The sequence below is a fragment of the Esox lucius genome, chromosome 15 (genome assembly GCF_011004845.1).
Source record: "Esox lucius isolate fEsoLuc1 chromosome 15, fEsoLuc1.pri, whole genome shotgun sequence".
NCBI lineage: Eukaryota > Metazoa > Chordata > Actinopteri > Esociformes > Esocidae > Esox > Esox lucius.
The window spans coordinates 11,083,814-11,107,119 of NC_047583.1; the positions used below are offsets into that span (position 1 = coordinate 11,083,814).

General features: G+C 41.4%; 3 protein-coding genes across 9 annotated transcripts in view; all 3 read right to left on the bottom strand.

The window, feature by feature from the left end:
* Positions 1–5,677, bottom strand: part of scaf8 (SR-related CTD-associated factor 8) — a 29,027-nt gene extending 23,350 nt beyond the window's left edge. Inside the window, exons 1-2 of one of the 3 annotated variants that reach the window (XM_010879185.5) lie at positions 5,525–5,677; positions 2,971–3,054 (exon numbers count right to left, since the gene is read on the bottom strand). In XM_010879185.5, the coding sequence (XP_010877487.2) occupies positions 2,971–3,054; positions 5,525–5,554 (114 nt within the window). In that variant the 5' untranslated portion in view covers positions 5,555–5,677. Of the gene's footprint in view, positions 1–2,970; positions 3,057–5,524 lie in introns of those variants that run through there. The other 2 variants (XM_020054065.2, XM_020054066.2) reach the window with 2 other exon arrangements.
* A 970-nt stretch (positions 5,678–6,647) lies between these two features.
* On the bottom strand, positions 6,648–16,609 carry LOC105015783 (interactor protein for cytohesin exchange factors 1). Of its 5 annotated transcripts, none has more exons than XM_010879189.5 (11): positions 13,954–16,609; positions 12,660–12,713; positions 12,340–12,379; positions 11,741–11,910; positions 11,322–11,395; positions 11,035–11,106; positions 10,881–10,942; positions 10,594–10,718; positions 10,070–10,424; positions 8,088–8,278; positions 6,648–7,984 (listed from the first exon to the last, which is right to left on the bottom strand). In XM_010879189.5, exons 1-11 carry the CDS (start codon positions 14,047–14,049, stop codon positions 7,778–7,780), a joined length of 1,446 nt encoding a protein of 481 aa, XP_010877491.2. In that variant the 5' UTR covers positions 14,050–16,609; the 3' UTR covers positions 6,648–7,777. The 5 variants fall into 5 exon arrangements, with proteins under 5 accessions (XP_010877491.2, XP_019909845.2, XP_010877492.2 ...); XM_020054286.2 differs by having other exon boundaries at positions 13,944–13,964; XM_010879190.4 differs by lacking the exon at positions 13,954–16,609 and adding an exon at positions 13,396–13,910.
* Positions 16,610–19,608: 2,999 nt separating this feature from the next.
* LOC105015782 (connector enhancer of kinase suppressor of ras 3) overlaps positions 19,609–23,306 on the bottom strand; it is a 41,356-nt gene continuing 37,658 nt past the window's right edge. Inside the window, exons 10-13 of the mRNA XM_010879188.4 lie at positions 23,141–23,265; positions 22,028–22,221; positions 21,807–21,893; positions 19,609–21,059 (exon numbers count right to left, since the gene is read on the bottom strand). Of these exons, the coding sequence (XP_010877490.2) occupies positions 20,758–21,059; positions 21,807–21,893; positions 22,028–22,221; positions 23,141–23,265 (708 nt within the window). The 3' untranslated portion in view covers positions 19,609–20,757. The remainder of the gene's footprint in view (positions 21,060–21,806; positions 21,894–22,027; positions 22,222–23,140; positions 23,266–23,306) is intronic.

Sequence of the window (23,306 nt, forward strand, 5' to 3'; positions counted from 1 at the left end):
TACAAAACAAGAAATTAAGTATTCTGTAAAGTCCAGCTATACAGGGTAAATAAATGTTTATGACACAAAGATGAATACAACTCATCAAAATCATTGAAGCAAATTCAAATGTGTATTTTCTAAATGGACTACAAAGAATTTACAAGGAACTGACCTCAACACTAACAGTTAAAATATTTCTATAATCACTGTGATTGGAGGATAACTGTGAGAATTATCAAGCCATAAGGAAATCCTCGGTTCTCGATCTCATTAATCATAAAATGTTGAACATGAACATGGGTGTGACTCCTCTCCTTCGTAGAGGAATGCTAACTAAAGAAACTGGTACTCAGACTATTTTACTCGCACTTTGGGAGAATTTGAGAAAAATGCAATGTACATTATTTTAAAACAGTAAGAAATACAAAGAACAAAGTATATTTTGTGAGAGCCTATATATTTCCAAGCGGATGTTATGTCCATAATACTATGTTTACTCATATCATTCTGGTGAAATTCTCTGCAATGGACGATGCCCTATCATCTACCTGCTATCATCTACCCGCTATCATCCACCCGCTATCATCCACCCGCTATCATCCACCCGCTATCATCCACCCGCTATCATCCACCCGCTATCATGAGACATCGGTGTATGGTTGGACGGGAGCTGGAAACAATCTGTTGACTTTAACTCCCCTGCAGGTCGCCTATTAAGACTAATTATTTGAGCAGGAAATTTAGACATAGTGATTGATTTCTCGTTGCATTAATTAGAATGCATTCTTCAACAATCATCAGGCTACTCTACACACAGGGGTGGGTCATAAACCGGATAAAAGTAGCAAAAAAGTTCTAAACAATTATTTTCCTAATATTTTTTTTGTGTACATGCAATATAGCATGTTGTCCATTTTATTCGATGTAAGGAACCAACTTGTTTCCGGCATTTATTTATGAAACCGATTCTCTAAGTAGCAGGCATATATGGCTAGCAATGTTTGGAACACCATAACAACAAAGTCATAGTGTTGACTCATAATACATATATTATCAGGACAATCACAATATTATTAACACCTAATAATTATATATATATAGTTTTGTGAGGTAAACTGAGAATTTGTAGACCTCTAAAAAAAAACGTAAGATGAGCATGTTAATGTAAAGCTACCGAGGGAGCATATTGTGACACCAAATATAGAGATCGTATAAAATGTCCAATTGCATAGATGCAGCTTATCTGATCCTATTACCAGGTAAACCTAAAACGAGCATGCACTATCATTTCAACCCACTGGTAATGATGATCATATAGGCACTATAGTAGTAATATAAGAAGAAACAAAAAGAGTATATGAACTGAGACCATAACAGCTAGCAGAATTGTAAAGTTGTACATTTTGTCCTGATTATTCGTTTATTCATTCGCCAGGCCGAGCATTTAGTTGTGGTCTTGTTAACTCTGGGAAGGCCTCCACATGTTAGTCTGAGGTACTCAGACAGCAGCAGTACAATATCTAGCATAATGGAGAAATGTCAATCTCCTACTTGAGAACGTAAATTTAGTTTCATGGGCACCCATCTGAGAAGTCCGGCCTTGCATTGGTTTCAAAGGCAATAAGTGACAAATGATTCAAGCCCACTGAATGAGACCAAGCATATCAGCACCATCCCAAAACAACCCGCTCCACACCAGCACCCTGTTTTGACAGGAAATGGCGATGACATGCCTGAAACGGGTGAGGTCGCTAAGACACTAACCGATAAATGCCCACTGATAACATTCAGGATCATAACTACTGAATGTTTGATGCACAGTCATAAGACTACAAAGCAACATACACAGGAATGATCTGAACAGAATAAGTGTGTCTGTTGTTTCTTACGCCTTGTGAACGCCTACAAAGAGCAGGGCCGATCGTCCGGAGAAAGGAACGCTTCTGAAAGAGCTTGCAGGCACCCTTCAAATATAGTTTGGGATCTGATCAGTATTTCACAGAAACACAGATTGTACTGTGGATATGTTATGAAAAACGAATATGCGAGAGAAAGCGAGCCAGGGAGGGATGGGGGCATTTGGCCTATAGACTTGTTTGTCATATTCAAAGAGATGCAGGTGTGATCTATAACGGGCTAAAACAGTAATGGAGGGACGGGGGAATTTGGCCTCTTGACTTGTTTGTCATATTCAAAGAGATGCAGGAGTGATCTATAACGGGCTAAAACAGTAATGGAGGGACAGGGGAATTTGGCCTCTTGACTTGTTTGTCATATTCAAAGAGATGCAGGAGTGATCTATAACAGGCTAAAACAGTAATGGAGGGACTTGTTTGTCATTAGGGTAAACCAGTAGTTGTATGACGGTGGAAATGCAGGGTGTGTGTGAATGCTGCGCTCTGGTTCCTCAACAACATGGCTAAGACGGCAAAGAAATAACACACACATTAAGACCCTTCTTTCTGACATACCAGTGCATTGACATTACTGTACACTTTGGGCCAGTGTGTGTTGAAACTCGACAAGTGTTTCCACTCAAAACCCATTTCATACTGTTGTCTTATTTTAGGGCCATACCATATAATAACCAACAAACGTGGTAAGTAGAGTACATGTCACATTCCAGTGAAAGTGTCATGGTTGGTCCGGACCTTTAGCTTAATAATTCCCACATGATCTCCGAAAAGATCTCTTTCAATTGCAACCACAGTTATGCATTAGATTTCTATATTTCTCAAAGATATTAAAATTCAAGCCATATAGGCTTATTCCCTAATTGTAAAGGTGTATGAAAATGCCCTGAAATTTAAAGTGAGTCTACATGATATCTGCTAAATAACAAAAACTTTAATATCAGCAAAAGATTGAGGGCAATGCATGAAACACGCCTTTACAAGGATTAATGGAACCCCATTTACTGTACTGCTGGGCGAGGGTCTTCCTGTCCAGAGAAATACCTCTACTGTCTTTTCACTCCGACATACTTACTTTTATAGCTTTTATTGCCGACTTGGTAATATTAGTCATCTTCGCCTTGGAGATGGGAGGCTTGTACTCATTCAGCGAGTAGAGCTGAAAGACAAAAACGCGATGAGAAACAGTTTATACATATTTCAATTCAGGTTTAAAATACAGATGACAAACTCGGCTATCGGCATAGGCCATTTGACTGTTTTTGTTTTGAACACATTCCTTGGGAAATAGTGTTTTTGCTGAAACAGCAATAAGCCAAATTAAAACCCATGATGGATCAGGACCAAAGGCAGTGGCCCAGACCACTGTATTGCCCAGACCACTGTATTGCCCAGACCACTGTATTGCCCAGACCACTGTATTGCCCAGACCACTGTATTGCCCGAGGACACGGATGGCAAAAATATAATGTGAAATGCACGCTAGGAGTTTGTGTAGTAGGTCTCTGAACAATTGTAGTCAGGAAAAATCTAATCTGATTTCCCAAGATAATTTACTAAGTTCTGAAAGTAGAGTTGTTTTTTCTGTTGGTTGTAAGCTCATTTTTCCAACAAATAGATCTGTTGAAATAATTTTCACTGGGTTCCATGACTTAATTTCTATTTGGCTAATTGATTTGGGTTTGGATTCATCTTATAAGTCTGCATCTTTCAGCCATGGTTAGGCCGGATGTCTTTCAGAGGAACTCATCATTTTGGTAACACTATTTGGATAGTCAATCGGTAGAAGCTTTAAAGACTGTTTACAGACTAACACTAACCCTAATCTTAAACATCAACCTACCCCTAACCTTTCTCAAGAAAATGGACCCAGCCAGATACTAAATTCTGTAGCTGATCCTTAGATCGGATTCGGCTTGGTCGCAACACTTCTCGGATCGGTGTGAAATGCTGACCAGATGCCAAACTGCATTTAAAGAATGCCTGCAGTCTCATTCAGAAGCATTCGTTTCTTGGACGATCAGCCCCTCTCTGTCTGGCTTGAACTGTGAATTTCTTCACCGTTTCCTGCACCCAGAGCTGACATGCTGTGTAGGCTGAAGTACCTCGACTAGGGTCCCCAGAAAGCTAGGGCTGGATGTGCATGTGTCAAAGAGGTCAAGAAAGAAATCTCTATTTCCGCGAAGGAGAGGGAGCAGTGGTTATGACTGTCAACCAAGAGCACACCACAATTTGAATATTTTTTATAAATCTGAGAACCATCTGTCATTTGCCATGGATGTATTACCCAGTTGACTGCCAAGGTGACAAGAGATCGGATGCTGCTCTGATCTAAATGTTGGAATAAACTCGGGGTGTCTTTTGAGGGCACGCACTACTTGAGATTGTCTTGAATAAATTATTTACTTTCTTACTTTTGATTGATAAGTCATCTGCACAATACACAGCATTTAGTCCAAGGTATCTGATGACCTGGTTCATATTAAACAAGTCTACTCAGGGTAAATATGAAATGTGTCCATATGCATGCCCATTTAGGCTTGTACCAACACCAGGCCTAATCTTGTATGTCAGTTCACCAGGTCATGACTATCTTTTGGCCACTGATTGAAAAAAAAAAGTTAACTTGGCACCAGTAACATTATTTTAGGACCAGTTTAGACCTGCCTAATTAATGCAAAAGATGATCGACGTGTAGATGACTGCAGACTACTGTGGCCTTACTAATGAATTGTATGTATGTATGTATTTGTTTGTGTGAGTGTTTGGAGGGGGTAGCCCGCATTTACAACAAATATTGTTATTTGTAGAAGGCCCACTGAGTGCTTAAAATGCGCTACATTCTTTTTTGTTAACAATAACGAGATTTACTTTGATAATGTGCCCACACACTGCTAGTCGCTACAACATTACATCTTTGGCGCTCTTGTGATGTCAGGCCAAAAACATTTGGGACAAAGGTGTTGGTTAGCTAGAGTAACAGTATTTTTAGAGGACCTGTCATTGTGAGCAATAACAAAAAATCTGGGTACAGTACATGTACAGTACTGCATAATTTTCTAGCTATATCGAACGCAAAAACAATTACAACGTTAGCTGGTCCTGTAGCTAACGTTAGCGCTAGTTATTTTACCCCGGCTGTGTTAGCAGTCAGTAGTTGCTAGCCGATCAACTTACCAGGTAAAATGTATGGTTGACGTTGATAACTAACTATTACTTAACTGCAGTTAACCATCTGTGTTTATACGCTAGTAATGCCAAGTGGGGTCGGGTTTGTTGTGATTTAGATGTTCAATTTAGTTAGCTACGTAGCTAGCTGGTATGACATTAGCCAACTAGCTAACGTTAGCTAAACATTCGACTTTACGCTGTCTGCCAGATGGCAATCCAATAAGAGTTCACCAAGGTTAGCTCAGTTATTGTTGACAAAATAAAGGTAAAGTAGCTTTTAGGTGATACACAATAACCAACTGGTCAAGTCATAGACGGGGCGATACTGTCTACTGAAAAGATGCGGCCTTGTGTAACTTAGCTGCCCCTCTTCCCCTTGCCTTTGCGGCTTGACGCAAATTAATAAACCAATTCCCTAACAGTCGCTTGTATTAAAATTGGGAATAAATTATACAAACCTCGCCGTTGAATGCTTTAACGGCCTCCATTGTGTTGTATGTGGGGCTCGTTGTAAGCTGTAAAATGTTTATATTGTTCTCAACAACCGGCTTGATGCATGCATGCTCTAGCTTGGTGAGATGGAGGCGATTGCCAATATGGCGCACAACACCAATGAAATCCGATATGAACAGCACAGCGATCCCAAGTGTCACAGACTGGCATTGCAGGTGCGGTAGACCAATGAAAGTAACAGGCTACGACTTGTGGGCCAAACATGATACCCACTAGGGCAATTTCAAAATCCTCTTCTGCCATTACCAATGCAGCCCATCTTCCATAGTAAAGTCAAGTTGTACAGTTTTTATTCTCCATCGTGTAATATATAAATAACCCTTGTAAATAGCCTACCTGTTTTAGGAACGTGTCCTACATTGGATAGTGTCTGATAGTGACAGTTCTGATGGACAACTGACAAGTGCCCACAAAATATTAAAACACATTTTTAATCACAAACAGCCCATTAAAACCAAACATGGATTGTATGCGGTCGAGACAATCCGCTTTACAACTGTGCAGCTTCAGACAGGAATTAAAACTTCGTTTTTGTTTTGATTGTATGTATTGGGCACTGCTTGACAATGAATAGCAATCCCTGTCAATCCCCACACAAGACGCGTTGCTAAAACAAGCATATTATGTAACTCATGAACTAGGCCAAGAATACAGCACTAAACTGTGTCCATTTGTCCAATAGCTTGGCTAACACTTTGTCGGTGGCTGTAAAAAATATTTATAATGCAGAATAGTCTAACTTCATTTCAGGTACTTAAAGTTGCTGCCAAGTAGAAATGTTATAACGTTTTCTATTTTGTTAACTCATACCCAAATTACGTGAACGTATCCTATGCTTCTATTTTGCCAAATCATACATTAAAGGGAAAAAAACACTTAAGAAAAATAATTTGCATGACTGAGTTTCTTTTTTCATGGAATATGATATAATTAATACTCCTGAGGATCTGGCCTATCAGGTCCAGGGAAGGAAAAGCTATTCAGTCAGTTCTACTTGCATGAAATATTAAATGAGTATACAACCACATCATATGGTTGAGTCAAGAAAACACCTTTCCAAGACAGAAAAGCTGTGTGCTACTTTTTAATAGTTATAATAAAATAATAATAAGAGACATTTCACAAACAACAATTATAGGTCAGAGTTAATTGAAATAAAGAACTAAAAAGAATTAATCGATCAAAAGACATCAGAACTGTACACACTTTACACTTATATACAGCGATTTTATTTACAATGTAAAACAACTGAAAATATTTACCACAACTAAATCATCTAAGTTACAATCCATTGATGCTGGAAGAAAATGTTATGCTTGCATAACAATTTCTGCATAAAACGATTAGGATCTGAATGTAACATACATACAGCAAGTTGAATAATAAAATGTATCTAGGAAAATCCACAAAAGTATCACAATTTAAATGTAACCCAGTTAACTGTCTAAGTCACAAAGATTTAGTTCAAATGCTTACATACATTTCAAGGCATTACTAATGCATGTCTGTGGCACTTAAACTATTAGAAAATATTACCTCATACGGGCTACCAATGATACTGCAAAAAATACTAACAAATGTGTTTTCAAAGAGATGGACATCTCCCCCAATGTTCCATAACTCGCTACTTGAGATAACACAAATACAGGAAGAAACTTTTCTACCTCTGTTAACCTAAAAAGATAAAATGACTACCATAAAAACAATATAAAACTAAATAATTTAAATCAACCAAATGTTTTTAAATCCACCACATTTCAGAACAAAAAAAAAGACAGTTCCTCTTATCATGAGTCCACTTAGTGGAAAGTCACATGAGTTGCTTCCTACTGTATGTAGTTTATAAAAACGCAGTCTCTGTACAAACAGTGTTGTAGTAGAGGTCGAACGCACGTAAACGCCCTGTACCTACCAGTTATATGTGGCAAAGCATTTACCCACCTTTTGCGGATAATGCATCAAAAATATAAAAAGCATTTCTTCCCAGTTTTCAACCACTACACCACTGTGTACCAGCCTTAGTGCTAATGGGTTATGGCTAGACTGCAATGCCAGTTTGTTTTAAACAGAGTAAAATATGCCCACAGGCACAAGTCCACAATCAGCTTATCCATCCCAAATCTTAATCACGAGCATTAGTGGTGGAAACTCAAAGCTGACCTTAAGTCAATGTTAACGGGCAACATCTTCCCGCTCCCTTACAAACTGGTCTCTACACAGGGAACACCGATGGGACTGGGTGCCGCTGTGGAGGGCTCTCCCTCTGCTGACATCTGGTGTCCATGCAGGAGACAGATCTCCTGGAGCAGAGGAGCGTTGGCCACTTTCCATTCCCTGAACTTAGGTGAGGTGAGGTTTGGGTCTGACAGCACCTGCTCAATGGTCGCCAGGTCTGCTTCCTTAGCCTAAGTCAAAAGTGTATGGAGAGGCAGAGTGTGAGGTCGGCCTAAACAGTGCATACACTGTAAAGAGAAGGACACCAAAATATATTGACGTTGACCGGTGTACCTTTAGCGTGCTGTTGAGTGTCCTGATGAGGTGCAGTTTCTCGTTAACCTCGTGGTTTTTGCATCGCTTAATGAAGGACGCTCTGAAGTCCCTCTTGGTGGATGGTTTGCGTTCTCCTAATGGAGAAAGGCTGGCCTGCTTGAGATGGATGTACAGCCTCTCCATCTCATCAGACGTGACTTCATGGCTCACTGCAAGAACAATACAATGGACCTTAGGAAACTTGAATTCTGGAGTGAAGTCTGTGATTATTGGGAAAGATACACACACCCCCCGCCCCTTCTTTAGGCTCTATACTCCAAAAGTCAGTTTTAGGCTATACAGGCTATACAACCGTATCAAAAAGATTTTAGCTTAATCGGTCCACTATGAGGCAAATCATTTACAAATGGAGAGCATTTAACATGACAGCAACTCAGCCTACCAGTAGATGCCCTTCAAAAGAACCACCAGAAAGATAATGCATCAAAATAGAGTGTCTGGACCGACAAGTTTACCACTGAACTTATAGGTCACAAACAAAACCTCTACTGTATGTCTGACAAAAACCCAACACTGCCTACTACCAGAAGAACTTTCCCAGTTAAGCCTCACTCTATTGGCTGAGTTATTTAAAGAGGAGTGGGAAAAAATTCCTAAAAGTTGGCTATTGGAGACATTTACTTCAAGTAATCACTGCAAATGGAGGGGCTCCAAGCTACTGAATGAAGGGGTTCACATATTTTTGCACAAATGAAACCTCAGTTTTTGTTAAATAAACCCCCTTGGGTGATATAAACACTACAAATATATTAAATGTTTTTGTTTGTTTCCTTTATTTGGAATGCCTTTATTACAAAATGTAGATAAGTTTATGAGGACCTGAGATGTGGATCTGTGAGGCATCTGTTTCTCAAACTAGACACTAAAATATTTGTCCTCTTGCTCAGTTGTGTACAGGGGCCTCCACTACTATATTCTGGTTAGAAACAGTTTGTGCAGTCCTGTGAAGGAAGTAGTACTCATCATTGTACAGGATCTTCAGTTTCTTGACAATTTCTCACATGGAATAGAACAGAACAAGAATCGACTGACTGGACATTTTGAGCCTGTGATTGAATCCACAAATGTTGATGCTGGTCTAAAGAAAGCCAGTTTTATTGTTTCTTTAATCAGCACACATTTTCAGCTGTGCTAACATTATTGCAATGGGTTTTTTCATGATCAATTAGCATTATAAAATGATCAACTTGGATTAGCAAACACAACGTGCCATTGGAACACACAAGTGATGGTTGCCTTTTAATGGGCCTCTGTACGCCCATGGAGATATTCCATTGAAAACTAGCCGTTTCCAGCTACAATAGTCATTTACATCATTAACAATGTCTACACTGCATTTCTGATCAAGTTAATTTGCTTTTCTTTCCAAAACAAGGACATTTCTAAGTGACCCTAAACCTTTGTGTAGATCAAAATAAAGAAATGCTTCACTGTCCCAGTAATTACAGAAGGCACTGACATGTACTGTATAAGCAGTACTTAGTACTTCACAAGATTACCATTGCCATGGTGATGTAGAACAAGTGAGTTACCCCTACTAAAAATAAACAGAATAGAGTAATATGAAACAACTGAAAGAGTGCCTCGGGTGATATTCACTTTTTACAATGGGCTGAGTGACAGTCATTGGACAAAGTACTTAAAAAAACCAGAACAAAGACTAGGATATCTTGGTATTCTTCAGTTAAGCACATACTTTGACTGCCAGGCCCAATATGCAGTGACATTACAAAAAGACAACAGGAAACCTAGTCTACTTGCACTTCTCCTATCCGCAGTTTGGATCAGTACAAAAGGCACCAAAGCGCTCAAATACTTCCTTGATTTCACAGAAAGAGAGATTTTTCTCATTCCTTTTTCTTTGCAGTTTGTACTGCAATTCGTTTGTTCCCCTTACTGACCAGCTATAATACTTTCAGGAAATAAATAAGGATTCTCACCATCTTCTGTACCTGTGCCTCGCACCGCCACCTTCTCTGTCTGGTCCCTGGGGTTGAAGTCCTCCTCTCTGACTGTGCTCCCTGGAAGTTCCCGGTAGGACGAAGCCTCCTGGTGATGCCGGATGGGTTCTTCATTCTCCCGTTGCTTTGGGAGACAACGTGTGTGAACCTGCACAGAGCACACCACCTTTTCCCCGGCAATGGGAGACGCTTGCGAGACCAGGTCCAGCCAGGACTGGCGATGTTTGGCCAGAGATGACACAGAACTCTGTGACGTCATCGTGCTGACGGGTGAGGAGAAGGAGCCATTTGACTCACTGGGTTGGGGGGAAAAGTACGGGGGAGGGAGGTTACCCTGAAACAATCAGAGCAGAAATGGAATTGTTCAGCAGGGATAAATGATCAGAAGGAAATGGAACTAGTGCTCGGAATGGTTCTGGGTCAGATTGTTCTGCGTCACATGGTTAGAAGAAAAACTCCTGGCCAGTGCTTGATTACTCCTCCATTGCCCAGCATCTACTGACCTGATGCCCACTGCCAGGTGGACCACCTATATTCACAGAGTCCTGGATCATCTGCTCTGAGTATGGGGGAGGGGGAGCCTCCGTCGTTTCAGCCTCCTCGTGATCACTGGCCTCGCTGTAACATTCTGGACAGACAAAGAGCCAAGGGGACATTAGTCTGTATGCTCCTGATTCTCTGCTTGGGAAACAATCATCAGCGATACAGAGAAAAGCATTCAACTGAATGAGTCTACTGTGGAATGGACCAACGCTGATTAATATTTCCACTGATCGTCATGAAAGCTCACCGGCCGTGTTGCTCTCCGTTGGTTCATATTGGATAGAGGCGAGCCCAAGCTTATTCAACCATCTGCAGCAGACAGTAAGGGAGAGATTGTCACAGTTTTCACTGTATTTCGTGACACCCAACATGACTTGCTTTACACTGTTCATCTGACTTACATGTTCATTTCTTCATAGCTTTCAGCTGCAAAGTAAAACATCATTACTTGCGGATGACAAGCTTTGATGGCGCTGCAGGAGACAGATATAAGTGAGAACACAACTCAAATTTATAGTTTTCACACTTTCAAACACTCGGAAGGTTTCACATTCACCGGCCATATTACTTCCTGTCATTGTGAGAGGGGGGGCTTACAAAAGTCAGTAAATTGTCAGCGACAACATTAGTCGACTGATTTTACACTAACAGTAGCATGTTCTGGTAAAATAAGATACAAGCTACTTACAATTTTTTCTTGCACTCCAAGGCTCTGTCAATTATGAAGCCATTCAGGTTAATGTAGCCCTCAGCTTTCTCTGCCTGAGACAAGATTGAAAGATTTTTGGCATTAAAAGGTATTCCCCCTTTCAAAGCAATGAAAACAGAAACACTATTCCAGGCAGCATTACTTTCCTAATTCCTAGCCCACGTTACTTTTCAACCTAACCACTGCAGTTCCCTTAAATTAATTTGTTGCCACATTGGCTTTACTAATTCCATCATCATGCCAGTAAGTGACGCAGACCGCCTGAGACTCAGACACCTCCAGCTTCAGGAAACACTGTCTTTCTCAGACCGACCGTTTTCCGGCAGTGTTGAGAGGCAGCATGCAGCGGTGTCCATCAATGAGTCAGTGTACTGGACTTAGTAACGAGTGTTACTCACCAGCTGATTAGTGTACCAGTACAAGGACATCTTCTTCAGCACAAACCAGTACTTCTTCCATTTGAAGCCCAGGAAGCCCTTGCCATCTTTTTTCCTGTAGAGCCAGCCCTGGTAGTCAGACTCTCCCAGCTCTTTAACCGAGACTCTGCGTCTGCTCATTGCCACATTGCCTGAACATTGGAAACCCAGAAATATCATTCCTCAATTCATGCTGTGGTTAGATGCAAAAAATAAACCCCTCAAATGTAGAAAAGCAAACAGTTTCTAAATGTCAGAAAATGTATAATCTCTTCAACCACTAATAGCATACCTGTGTCAGATGTAAAGTTGACAGACAGGACATTTTCAAAAAGGTTTTCCAAATAATCTATATGGTATATCAGACACAATGTAGCACCAACTGCTCAGGATACAGTGAAAATAAACAGAAGACTAATGATACTGGAATCTCTTTCTGAGCCTTGCGTCTAACACAACCCTCCACATCTAATTGTCCTGTCACTTCATGCACGCCCACATCAGGGGACCAAATTAAATTTTAAGGCATGGACAGTAAGCAGGCATGGAGGCAGCAGAATCAGGCCTGGACCACAACTTACCTCCTCGAGTCTTCTTCCTGGACTTCTGTCTCAGGGAAACCTTTGTAAAACAGTCAAAGTAGAGATAGATCAGAAGACTCCACTGGTTCAGTGCTGGATGGAAGGTAGAACTCCACTAAACACTGTCTCTCAATAAGACTCTAACTCAACTACCTCAGCCCTAGTCTTCATATCTGAAACATCCTGTTTCTAACCACTTGTGTCACGTCCTCTCTCTCTGTTTCTCTTGCTCTTTCACTTGCCCGGCCGCCTCAGAAAAAAGGGCATGCTTAGAAACACACATATACTGTATGTACCTATAGATAAACTCCAGTACTTACAGGGTTGTAGTCATCAGCTGCCATGGAAGGAGCCAGAGATATAGGGAAGGCAGCCTGCAGAGAGAAACCTTTTCAGTTCATCCAATACACATTACTATTTACCCCTAATTAAAATCAACAGACTTGAATGCCATAAAAAATGTGAAAATAATTTTTACTCTTCTGACATTAACTTTTGGAAGTTGCATTTCGCCTGCTTTCACAACATTCAGTCCATTTTATAAGAGTTTCTGACCTATTTTGTCAAGCCAAATATAGGAACTGAAACTGAGACAGAGTTTTCTTTGCGTTGACATAATTGACTAACTTTGTTATATGTTGTCAATGGGACCGGATTTTCAGACAATGAGTACCTGCAGGATTTCCTGGAGGGATCATCACAGTCCCTATTGACACACAAATGTACCTCAGCTTGCCTCTATCAAAAATGTGAACTACAGATAGTCTCATTCATATTAATGCTGTATTCAAAGGCATAGTAAATGCATCCAATTAGGAAAAATCTAGTTAGAAAATATTTTGTAACCACAGGCAGAAATCCCATTTAATCCTAATCTGTAGTACCAAAATACAGTCATGTTACAATATAAAATCAAAATTATGAAATTATAAATCAGTACCTGTTGCTCTCAAACCAAATTAGAGATATTCACTTTATAGAGTCCTGCTAGACTTAACTAATCACATCATATAGCTGGCCTGGTCCACACCAAATGACCCATGACAAGAATCATACCTCAACAAACACTTCGCCCTCTGTCTTGCACAACAAACTTGCATCTAAGTCAGAAGCAACATGTTTCCGGTGGTTAGGCAATAATGACATTGAGCTGAATAGTGCTTTACCACGAAACCAAAAAGCGCCTTCTTAAAAGTCGAAACTTGCAATGAAATGCCAGATACAATGTAACCATCTCTAGAGATTATCTCTGTGAGTAGCATATAGACGAAAGACAACACGAGTAATGCTTCCAAACGCTCACACAGCTAATAACCGTCATTGTCTGAAATAAAGATTTTCTAGGCCTAATGGGTAGGATTTGTTAGGGTCGAGGGACAAGCCAGGGTCAGTCAAAAATAAAAATTGGACAAAACCTATCTAAACCTAACAATTAAATGCAATATTTGTGTCTTTCTTTGGGATCGAATATTACGATGTTTATGGAATTGGGTTAAGACCTTAGTAGAGATCATAACAGCCGCATAGATAATGCGAATGGAAAAAACGATTTACCTAAACAACCAATGTTTAAACTTTGAGGTGCTATGGCCAGCAAAGATTACCTCAACATACCTGCAACCAAGATTTTAAAATGCGCAATTTATCGCGGACAACGTCTCTGCTGAATAACGGCTTACAACGTCGAATAACCACTACGTGGGGCAACATGAGCACATATTCTGAAGTAGCAACCGAACCAGTATTCCATTGTGTTAAATTATGCACCTACGCTGTCACCCGGTAACCACTAGGTGTCACTCTCTTACAAACGCTCTCTTGGTCACTTCTATGTCGGCTATTACACAAAACTTGTTGACTTAACATTTACTGCATTGGATTGTCTTAGACCACTGTTTTGTGGATGAAAACTGCTATATGCACCAAGGATCCGATGTGGTGGGCTCTCTGTGGACTATATATCCCTCGCCTGTACAAATAATTACAAGTAGACTCGTTATAATCACGCTGGTGTTAGCCCGGTAAAGCCATCATGGATATATTTTTTGAAATACAATTACGGAGGTGCCTTTGGGAAGAATAAAATACACATGTCAGAACACAGGCTGAGGGTCTTCTAGGTCCGTTTATGGTTTTCCCCGGGGGAATTTGAGGGGGAAGTAACGGAGCCTGCTGCATAGCCATCAACACCATTGTCCCCCATGAGGAGCAAAAGCTGTAGCCATAACATCGTCTGCATGCGTGAGCAGAACTAGCACTCTGACTGGGGCTATTATGTGTTGCGGATGAAAACTGCTATCTGCACCAAGGATCCGAGGTGGTGGCCTCTCACTGTACTGGGACACTAGTGGTGAACCAGCAACATTCCTGAAGCTGGAGAGGACAGCTATTATGTAGTGACTCCCCTCTCTCTCCCCAAACCTCATGGGGCTCCTGGCATGCCCCACTGCTCCCATATAGTGACTGGCATAACCTAGGGAATCTTATCTATCGATCTCTCTCTCTCTCTCTTCCGCTCTCTCTCTCTCTCTCTCTCTCATAAACCTTCCCTCAATCTCTTTTGTTGTCTTTGCCATTCTCCCTATATTTCTCACAGATACACTCAATTATGTTACGATTTTATTACTCTTAATTTATTCAGGAACATCTAAGCATGTTGTACTTGAAGGGTTTAGCCCTGAGCAATTATATGGTCCATGAGAAGGGCACAGTGGGGAAAATGAGGTAAGCAATGTCCCACACATGGTAAGAGCCCAATAGCCTCTTTGGTAATGTGGATTCGTCACAGCATTGTTGGCTAAATCTCCCATCATGTTCCATGCTGAGAATTGTCAAGCCACTTAACGAATATATCCCTCGAGCCCATCTCTGGAGCAAGGGGAGTGAGGGACCATCACTGGCAGACAGTGTAGGCATTCTTCTACTCTGGGTCCGTCACGCTGGGTTAAGGCCCCGGGCCGCAGGCCTGGAGATGGTATCAGGTTCTTTACACTGCTCAGTGTGCTGCGACTACAAGAGATTATCAAAGGCCCCACAGGGCATCAAGAACTATTCATGGTAATTGCCCAGTTGCCTGACATTGTGGCAACATTCCCTAAGTGAAACTAGTGTACAAATTGAATTAACTCTTTGAGGGCAGTAGAAGTTCATAATTCGCAGCTGAGCAATCAACATTCCGCGTCCCACCTGCATACAGGATGTAATCCTCCCCTTTGCGGAGGGAGAATTAGGAAGTAAAACGTGGAGTTTACAGCGTCTGGCTATTTCTCACCATCCCTGGGCCTTGACATTGATATGAAGGCTTTCCTGTTGGTGTGCAATAAGCCTTGGAGATGATGAACCTGTCGAGTGCTGCTTTTTCCTTGTCACTTGCTGCCCTGTGGTCATATATCGGACACCACTGGATGGGCGTGCTTGACGCGTGTGACTGTGGGATTGACATTCACTCATGCAAGAGGCAGGACTGTGATCCACAGAGGTCTGGCTGATGAATGTTCCAGTGCTCCCCAGTCAGGCAATACACACATGGTTCGTGGCCAATAATTGGCTGATCAATTTCCACTATGGTTCATTTTGATAAGTTGCTGTGGGGCTATGTTCCGCTGCTGATAATAGCCTCCGGAATGGCTACTTTCATGTTGAGTTAATCAATTATATTATTTAACTGGCAATGAAAATAACCCTCAAGATTAAAGGACCACGACAGATATTGAGACTGGTTTAGTGTCAGTTATTGGCAGTGTGCGTGTGAGAGTATGTCAATGCACTTGGGCCGGTCTTTATTTATAATGTCTTGTCGTGCGTGATGTAATAGTTTCACAGATCCGTTGTTTTTCCTACTGTTGAGATAGGACAAAATCCAAGGCCAGAGACATTCCTCACATAACAGGAGACCCAATGTGTCTTTATGACTGCGTTGTACACTGGAGACTGTGGTTAAAGGGAGGGACAACAGGCTTAACCAACTCAGTAAACTTGTCTCCAAACCACTGAATCTTAAATAAACAACTACCCTTTAATTGATAGACAATTATTACTTTGCCATTCCTTATCATTGTTTAAAAAGTCCTAAAACCTATGTTTTGTGAGTGCTTTATTCCTGCCAGGAGAGTGCTTAGTGCTCCTCTTCACCATGCAGGCATATGAGTGTGTGCGGATTAACAGGATTATGGGGGATTGGGAGGTGAGGATGGAGACACCCAGCAGAGCCACTCTGGGCCACTGGAGTAGTCAGTTCATGGACGCAAAACAGATTATGTCAGGGGTCAGACCAAATGGCAAACATATCCTTACCGCTTGGGAGAAGGACCAGGATCGAATATAAGGTTCGCTGTATCTAGTGGAAGAGAAGAAAGAAGGTGACAAGATTATAAACAAAGCATTGGCACTCAAGTCTAAAGCGAGGACAAAACGTTGTCAGAGGGTACATGGGTAACGTTGACTAGTCAAAACGACTCAATCTAACCCCTGTATCAACCTTAATACACGGTGTGTAAAGAGTACTGAGACACTCGTACTATTTAGATTGGAGATGACAAATACAGGAAGTTGAAAATCACCAACACATACTTAGTGTATGCTCCATGGCTCATTCAGAGGCACTCATTATGTTTGTCTAGGTTTCATTTCGGTTAACTTTCATATATAATTTGCTGTAAGAAAATGGATCTTGTGGCAAGTAAAGGGTTGTTATGAACCGTCTGTGTAGGGACATTGTTGACATATCAGACAAACAGCCAGTGCAGTGAAGTACACAGATAGCTATCACCCAATACTAAAAATACATAGATTTACTGTATGTCAGCAAGCTCCAGGCCTCGCCCAGCAATTTCAGGGTATGAAGTTGTATTTGACTTGTTTTTACAGCCTGTTGATTCCTTACATCTTTCCCCCTCGAGAGTCAGTAAATCCAGACTTTGCTTCTGTCACAGACTGTTGGTTTAAGATGCCTGAGACATAATGAGGAGACTTATGGTCACTGGACCTACAGTTCATGCTTCCGTGGAGGTGTCCTTTGCTTTACTATAAGGGCTGTGGGAGTCATAGTTGGATTAGAAAGTGTCCTCAACTTGCTATGGCATATCCATAAATTAAATATAATCCACTGTAACAAAAAGAAAGGTGCATTTAGGATTAATGATAGATGAGTTTTAATCCCTCAATTGGATTCCTGTGTAGATTAGTTGGTAGAGCATGCTGCTGACAATGCCAAGGTGATGAGTTTGACGTCCATTGGGGGCCAGTACCCCCGGAAAAATGTATGCAATCTGAATATGTATGCACTCGTTACTGTAATTTGCTCTGGATGAGACTGTCAGCCTCATGACATAAATGTCAATTTGCGGGCACTCATCAAATACGACAAACAAGCAGTGATACTGTTCTCAGAGTGACACAGTTGAGTCAAGAGGGGTCCTCAGAATCTTGTACTCAGTCACGTGTGTGACGACTTGTGCCTCATGTCATCAGAACCACTCGTTTGGCATTTCATGGCTAACTGAGTTGACCGTGAGTCTACTTAGATTATACACACATAAACCATATGTTGAACGTCCACACCAAAATGGGAGTTTAAAAAAATAATGAACTTTTGTTAAGAAGTCCCAGACCGCATCTTTAGAGTTGCCATGTGAGTATGTGTTAGATGGAGTCCTGTCGGTGGAGCTTGAGACGCCAGGGTTACGAGAATGAAAGTGTACCCACCAGACTGTTATTTGCTACGGATTAGTGTCCGCTAAATAACAAAAACGGTCATTTAAATAAGAACTAGCCTTATCCACAACAAAAGGATCTGCCTATTGCTTCGGCATCGTTTTCATTTGAAGAGTGTAATTCCCTGAGGTTAAAATGCTATTTGAGGTCCTGTTTGTGGTACAGCAAGTCGTCTAAATAGTTCAACTGTCTGGTCTTCTGACACCACGATGAGGCCGAGGTTTGAGTCTGTCACATACTTTCCTTGGTCACCAACATCAGACCACCCACCTAACCACCAAACCAAGCCACTCACTGCTCCCTGGTTTCATGGTGGCTCCATATGTAAGATGACACCAAATATGAGGGTTATGTAGATATACCCCCTTTGGAATATCTCCTGTTTACAGTACAGCACAAATGTAAATGAGAATGATTCATGTTGTGTGTTTTGTGGATTAAGAATTAGATGACTGATGTAATATGACCACCCACCTGTTCAGGAATCCACTGCTGGAGCTCCATTCAGATACCTGTGAGTGACGGACACAGAAAACCGTGTTAACACATTTATCAACCTGATCCGGCCTTTGGCTTCACGGTCCCTGGGTTCAGGTCTTGTGGCTCATGGAACAAACAGGCCTGGGCAGCCCAGTCCATTGAAAAACACTGGCAGCAACAGCTCATCTACAATAGCTTCCATGTAGGATATTCAGGTAGATATTGTTCCTTTTAAATTGTTCCTTTTAAAGTGTATAGCTCTTAGAAAAGAAAGGGAATAAAAACTATATTTTTATTTTCATATGATCAAAAAATATCTAATTGCCAAAATAATTTAGGTACAAATATCAGAAATAGGATGCAATTTATCAGTGCTGATTTACTAAATGTGAATCTTAACAATAAATAATAAAGAAGATTTTAGTCCACACGCCCAGTAAGCAACAATTAATGAGCAAACACAACAGTGAAGAAAAAGCAGGTTGTATTTAGTTCCACCACAGACAATCAGCACATGCAGATTAGAGGAGGTCATAGCTAGGCAGGTTAGCAAAGGGCACATACGATCAGGAAGTACAGAAAAAACAAAGCAGGGGGCCACCAGCAAACCAGTAACATCATGCATGGAAACTGAGAATAGGAGACAAAGGCAGAAAGGCTGTCATTCTTTTTAATCTTTTGGAGGAAAGTGCCAAAACGAATGTTACTTTCTAGTGACATCAGGATATTCAAAAGCCAAATGTGTGTACCATTCAGAAGTTGAAAGATGTGAAGCAAAATATATTGATGGTCCAAAAAACATATACATCACCCACCCTAATTACAGCGAGAGCAAGAGAGAATTTAGCTTGGCTATCCAGTTTCAACACATCAAGTACAGTTCAAAGGTCTAAGCATATCAGGCCAGAGTCTGGAGCTGGTGTATGGCCCCTCCAGGGTGACTAGGTACTGGAAGTGACCATTTTCATTCAAACCAAATGGTGTGGAGGTTTGAGAAAGGACACCACCAAAAATGTTACCTTTTTTTTCATGAATTTCTCAATAAAAAAACAATAAAATAAAGACATAACAAATGAGAACTGGAATGCACCTTTAATAATATACTATTGACATGTTACAAAAGACAGTTAAAGGTACAATTGTATTTTTGTCAACATACAATTTCTCAACATACCAAGGTCCTTAATACTGTCCATAAATCTTGTGTTGTAATGCTTGTTGCTTGCTAAACTACCCATACCATCTCAACAGGTCGTCTGTGCTGATAAAAGGCTGTCTGGTCGGTGACTCCAGAAAGAGGCCTAACCTACAGGTTTGTTCCAAAGGCTAATAGCAGACCAACAGCTGTGAAGATCCATTGAAGAGATCATCACAGAGATGTGTGCCTACAGCCTTTAGAACAAGACAAGACAGGGACATGACACTATACAAAGAGTGCATAGCTTTAAACCCAGAGAACATTATCACTGGTGACATTGAAATATTATAGTCACCAGTCAATGCAGCATTGATCTGTCAAGTGACAGTAAAGAGTTCCTATATGCATAGCTTCAAGAGGCAACCAGAGGCATTGTGTACTTGAACTGAATGGCACCAACCCCAAGAAATAAAAAGAAATAAAAAGCTAAAATCAAATATCAGTACAGTAAACACCTGGAAAGCCTTTTTTTTGTTTGTTTCTTGAATAAAAACAAATTATGCACACCATTGGAAATAAAAAAATCCAACTGTTTGGCAAGAGAAAATTAAAACATTCTGAAGAGAGTTTCTCTAAAAGAACATGATAATATAACTTAAACAATATACAAAAGGGTTCCTGCAAAGGTCAATGACAAGGCAAATGTCCTTAAACATTGCTCTTGTCCGAATGTAGACAGGTAGACATTTCCTCAAACCAACCATACCTCCAAATACAGGCTCTCATGCATGTGCTGTGTGACCCCAGCTCAATATGTATTCCTATGACTATCAGATTGTGCAGCAGGGATGGGACTGGTAGGTAGTTGGTAGGGGACGGGGACTGGGATTGGTTAGGAGTGATGTAAAAATGCGGTGAGTTAACTACTAAGAGGTTTGGTGGTGGAGTAGTACAGGCTTAGTAGTACAATAACACTGGGAGGCAGGGAGAAAGTGTGGGAGAGACGGAGAGCCCAACGCAAACAGCTGGAGGACAGAAAGCACTGAGGAGAAGACAGGAACAGGAAGCCCTGGACAGGAAGCGCATCATCAGTGAGTCAATAGCTTAAGCCGTGTGATCCAACTGACCAGTAGCGAGGGCTCTGCGGGAGGGCGTTTGGAGGCGAGGGTTACGGGGGTCTTTTTGCTGCCCAGGTCATGGTCCTGGTAGGGGATGGTTGCGCTGTTATGGAGGTCCTGGTTGGCAAAGTAGTGACTGCTCCTGATGTGATCCAGTCCTCGGACCAGCTGTCGCCCTCCTCCCGGTCTGTAGGGTGGAGCACCCGTCGGGACCTCCTCAGCAATGGTGGGGATTCGCTCGTTACTTAGGTATCTGTAGAGGAGGTCCTCGCCTAGAGGGGAGACTGGAGTCAAAACAGATGTTCTATACGATTCTCAAAGTCAGGCTAAGAAAAGGCAAGGCGCATGCTGAGACTGGGTTGGTGCGTGGGATTTGGGTGGGTGGACGGGTAGGTGACGCTTTTCTTCTTATTGGTTGTTTTATATTCCCCCGTGTTTATTTTCTCATTGTGTTCGGGTTGAGTTTTCTTTGCGCGTCTTGTTTTTCCAATGTTTAAAGGAAATAATACAAATACATAAACAGAAAAGCATAGCCCCATGAAAAGAAAATAAGAGGATGACAGCACTTGATCTCCACAGCACTTGTTGACCATGGAGGGACCCAGCGTTGCACAGGAATCTCAGCCAATTAAAGCCTTCTCCCACTACGCTACCATAGCAGTGTAATTGGACCACCAGCGGAGAGGGTTTGTTTGATATGTCTGTGCATTCATAACCCTGCGTCTCTTCTCTCCAAGGAGATCAGGGTCAGAGGAACTGATCTTGTTGGTATAAACTAAACTTAATACTTTCTAGGCAAGAGCTACTGCATGACTCTCAGTTGACACTGATCACATGGTTCATTTGGGGGGATTAATGAGGCAGAGACATTAAGCAGTGAACTCCTCAGGGCAACCTACTGATGTACCTGTCATTGTTTACGCTGTTATAACCAGATAATCTGATTAAAGGTCGTGGTCAATTAGCTAAATTGTTATTCTGCAGCAACTTAAAAGGTGCACAGCATGTGTGTTTGTCACCTTTCCGGCCTTGTGTCCAGGGCCTGGAACAGGGGTCTGCCACTCCAAGACAGGTGTCCACTGGCATAGAGAGGGGGCGGGGCTTACCTAACCAAAAAAAAAAAAAAAAAAGAGGAAAAAAAATCAAGCTTGAATGTTTTGTTTCCCTGTTTTTAGATATTGGCTTGAACATTAGAATAGGCGGGACCCGTGTGGCGGCGACTGTGGTGGAGGAGACTTACTACAAGACGAGGTGTGGCGTTCCCTCATCCTGGGCTGTATGATGTTGGTCTCGATGGGATAGACCACTCCCAGCTTGTCATAGTCTGCTATGGTGAAGCGTCTTCCACTCTCCAGGTCTAAGAAGGAGTTGGGCGACTCGGAACCCTTCGGTTTGATTTTACTGATACTGGGGTATGCACTTCCTTTACTCTCTCTGTGGACAAAAACACTGATTAGAAGCAATTGGCTACTTCAAATAGGTCAGAGAGAGCGAGAGCGAGAGCGAGTGAATATGAGAAATATTGAATACTTAGAAAGGACAACAGAAACTGAGAAAATGCAGCATATTCTAGGAGAAAAATCCAGTTGTGCTATATTAGCGGCAAAATATGTAGCTTTCTGGCACACACAAAGGGACAACAAAATAATGTATCAGAATGAAACTACATTAATTCCTGTATCCTTCCCCTTACTTACTTGTAACTGTGATTGTTGTTATTCACTGTCTAGTTTAAAATTATTTTGCCTATAATTTTAATATATATTGAAGATTGCTTTGGCAATGTATGTAGTAATACATTCCATGCCAATTAAGCCATTTAAATTGAAAACAGGGAGTGAGAGAAAACTTATATAAAATTAGACTGTTTGAGACAATTTGAATCTTAAGCGACCTGCCTATATGGTTGAAGTACAACCGACCAACATTGCTACTGAGGTAGGTAAAGGCAATATGCTGGCATGGGTTAAGTACCCACAGTGGAGTAAATGTAATTTCCCTTTCAGATTCAGACCAAAAGATTTTCTCCACCAAAAGGTGATTGTCTGATTTTAATCTGCAACGCCTGATTGTTTTGTTGCACTCAAAAGCCTGTCATTGGTGGTACTACTGTAACCTTTCATTTCTACTATCAAAAAAGGTTTGGGCCTTAATGACCCAAGAGTTTTGCTTGCGTAACTGTATGTGTTGACAGTTTAAAACCTGGTCTGCTGGCTGTAGCCTTCCTATTGGCTCAAACCAGCTTTGAGCTATTGCGCCTGTCTGGGGCCTTGTTAATTGCGGAGGAAAAACTGCTCCTCCTTGTGAATGAGTGTGATTGGAGAGAGAGTGCAGGGTGTACAGGGCTACATACCGTGGGGTGTAAGGTACAGTGGGAGGCGGGGGGATGTACAGATCCAGGATGGCTGGTTTCTCCTTCTTGGTGGACCCATCTGTGGAACAGCCGGGAGACTGGGTTTTGCTCAGGGAGGGAGTACTCTGAAAAACAAGGGGGGAAAAAAAGAATCAGTGCCTTTCTC

Coding starts and splice junctions, on each gene's coding strand:
- LOC105015783 (XM_010879189.5), bottom strand. CDS start 14,049: ATGTTGCCCCACGTAGTGGTTATTCGACGTTGTAAGCCGTTATTCAGC. Junction 12,714..13,953: donor TTTTAAAATCTTGGTTGCAG/GTATGTTGAGGT, acceptor TTCTCTCTGCAG/GCTGCCTTCCCTATATCTCT. Junction 11,911..12,339: donor CAGGAAGAAGACTCGAGGAG/GTAAGTTGTGGT, acceptor TCCAATGTTCAG/GCAATGTGGCAATGAGCAGA.